This window comes from Odontomachus brunneus, unplaced genomic scaffold (genome assembly GCF_010583005.1).
Source record: "Odontomachus brunneus isolate Ranch 3 - 2012 unplaced genomic scaffold, Obru_v1 Obru_scaffold_292, whole genome shotgun sequence".
Lineage (NCBI taxonomy): Eukaryota > Metazoa > Arthropoda > Insecta > Hymenoptera > Formicidae > Odontomachus > Odontomachus brunneus.
This window is the reverse complement of record NW_022639742.1, coordinates 171,775-172,340: the sequence shown is the minus strand read 5'-3', so window position 1 is coordinate 172,340 and position 566 is coordinate 171,775. Positions and strand designations below refer to the sequence as shown.

General features: G+C 36.6%; 1 protein-coding gene across 1 annotated transcript in view; it reads left to right on the top strand.

The window, feature by feature from the left end:
- Positions 1-566, top strand: part of LOC116853235 (piggyBac transposable element-derived protein 4-like) — a 12,183-nt gene that overhangs the window by 5,063 nt on the left and 6,554 nt on the right. The window contains exon 2 of the mRNA XM_032834190.1: positions 70-538. Coding sequence (XP_032690081.1) covers positions 70-538 — 469 coding nt within the window. The remainder of the gene's footprint in view (positions 1-69; positions 539-566) is intronic.

Genomic DNA, 566 nt, shown 5'->3' with positions numbered 1-566 from the left:
AGGGGATATTGTTGCTCACTTCTTACAACCTTATTTTTATAAGGGACATGTAATATACATAGATAATTGGTATACATCTCCCATGTTGGCTGACTTTTTACATGATCATGATACTGGAATATGTGGAACGGTAAAAGCGAATAGAAAGGGAATGCCAAATCTAGATAAAAAATTAGGTCGAGGTGAAGTGCAAGTAGCTCATAGCCATACATGGATGGCAATGAAGTGGGAAGATAAACGCAGTGTCCGCATGTTGACAAGTGTGCATGAGTTTGAATTTCGCGCAACTGGAAAAAAACATTATAAAACGAAAGAAGACATTATAAAGCCAACATGTGTTCAAGATTACAATCAAAATATGGGTGGTATAGATAATATCGACAGACAATTATCTATAACGGAGTCAGTGCGAAAAACAATGAAGTGGTATAGGAAGCTCTTCTTGCACCTTATTGATCTTTGCCTGACTAATGCTCATGCTTTGTATAAAATGGAAAATGAAGAGCCCATGTCGTTTCCGTCATTCAGATTACAGATTGTTAGATCATTATTGAATGTTGATCCTG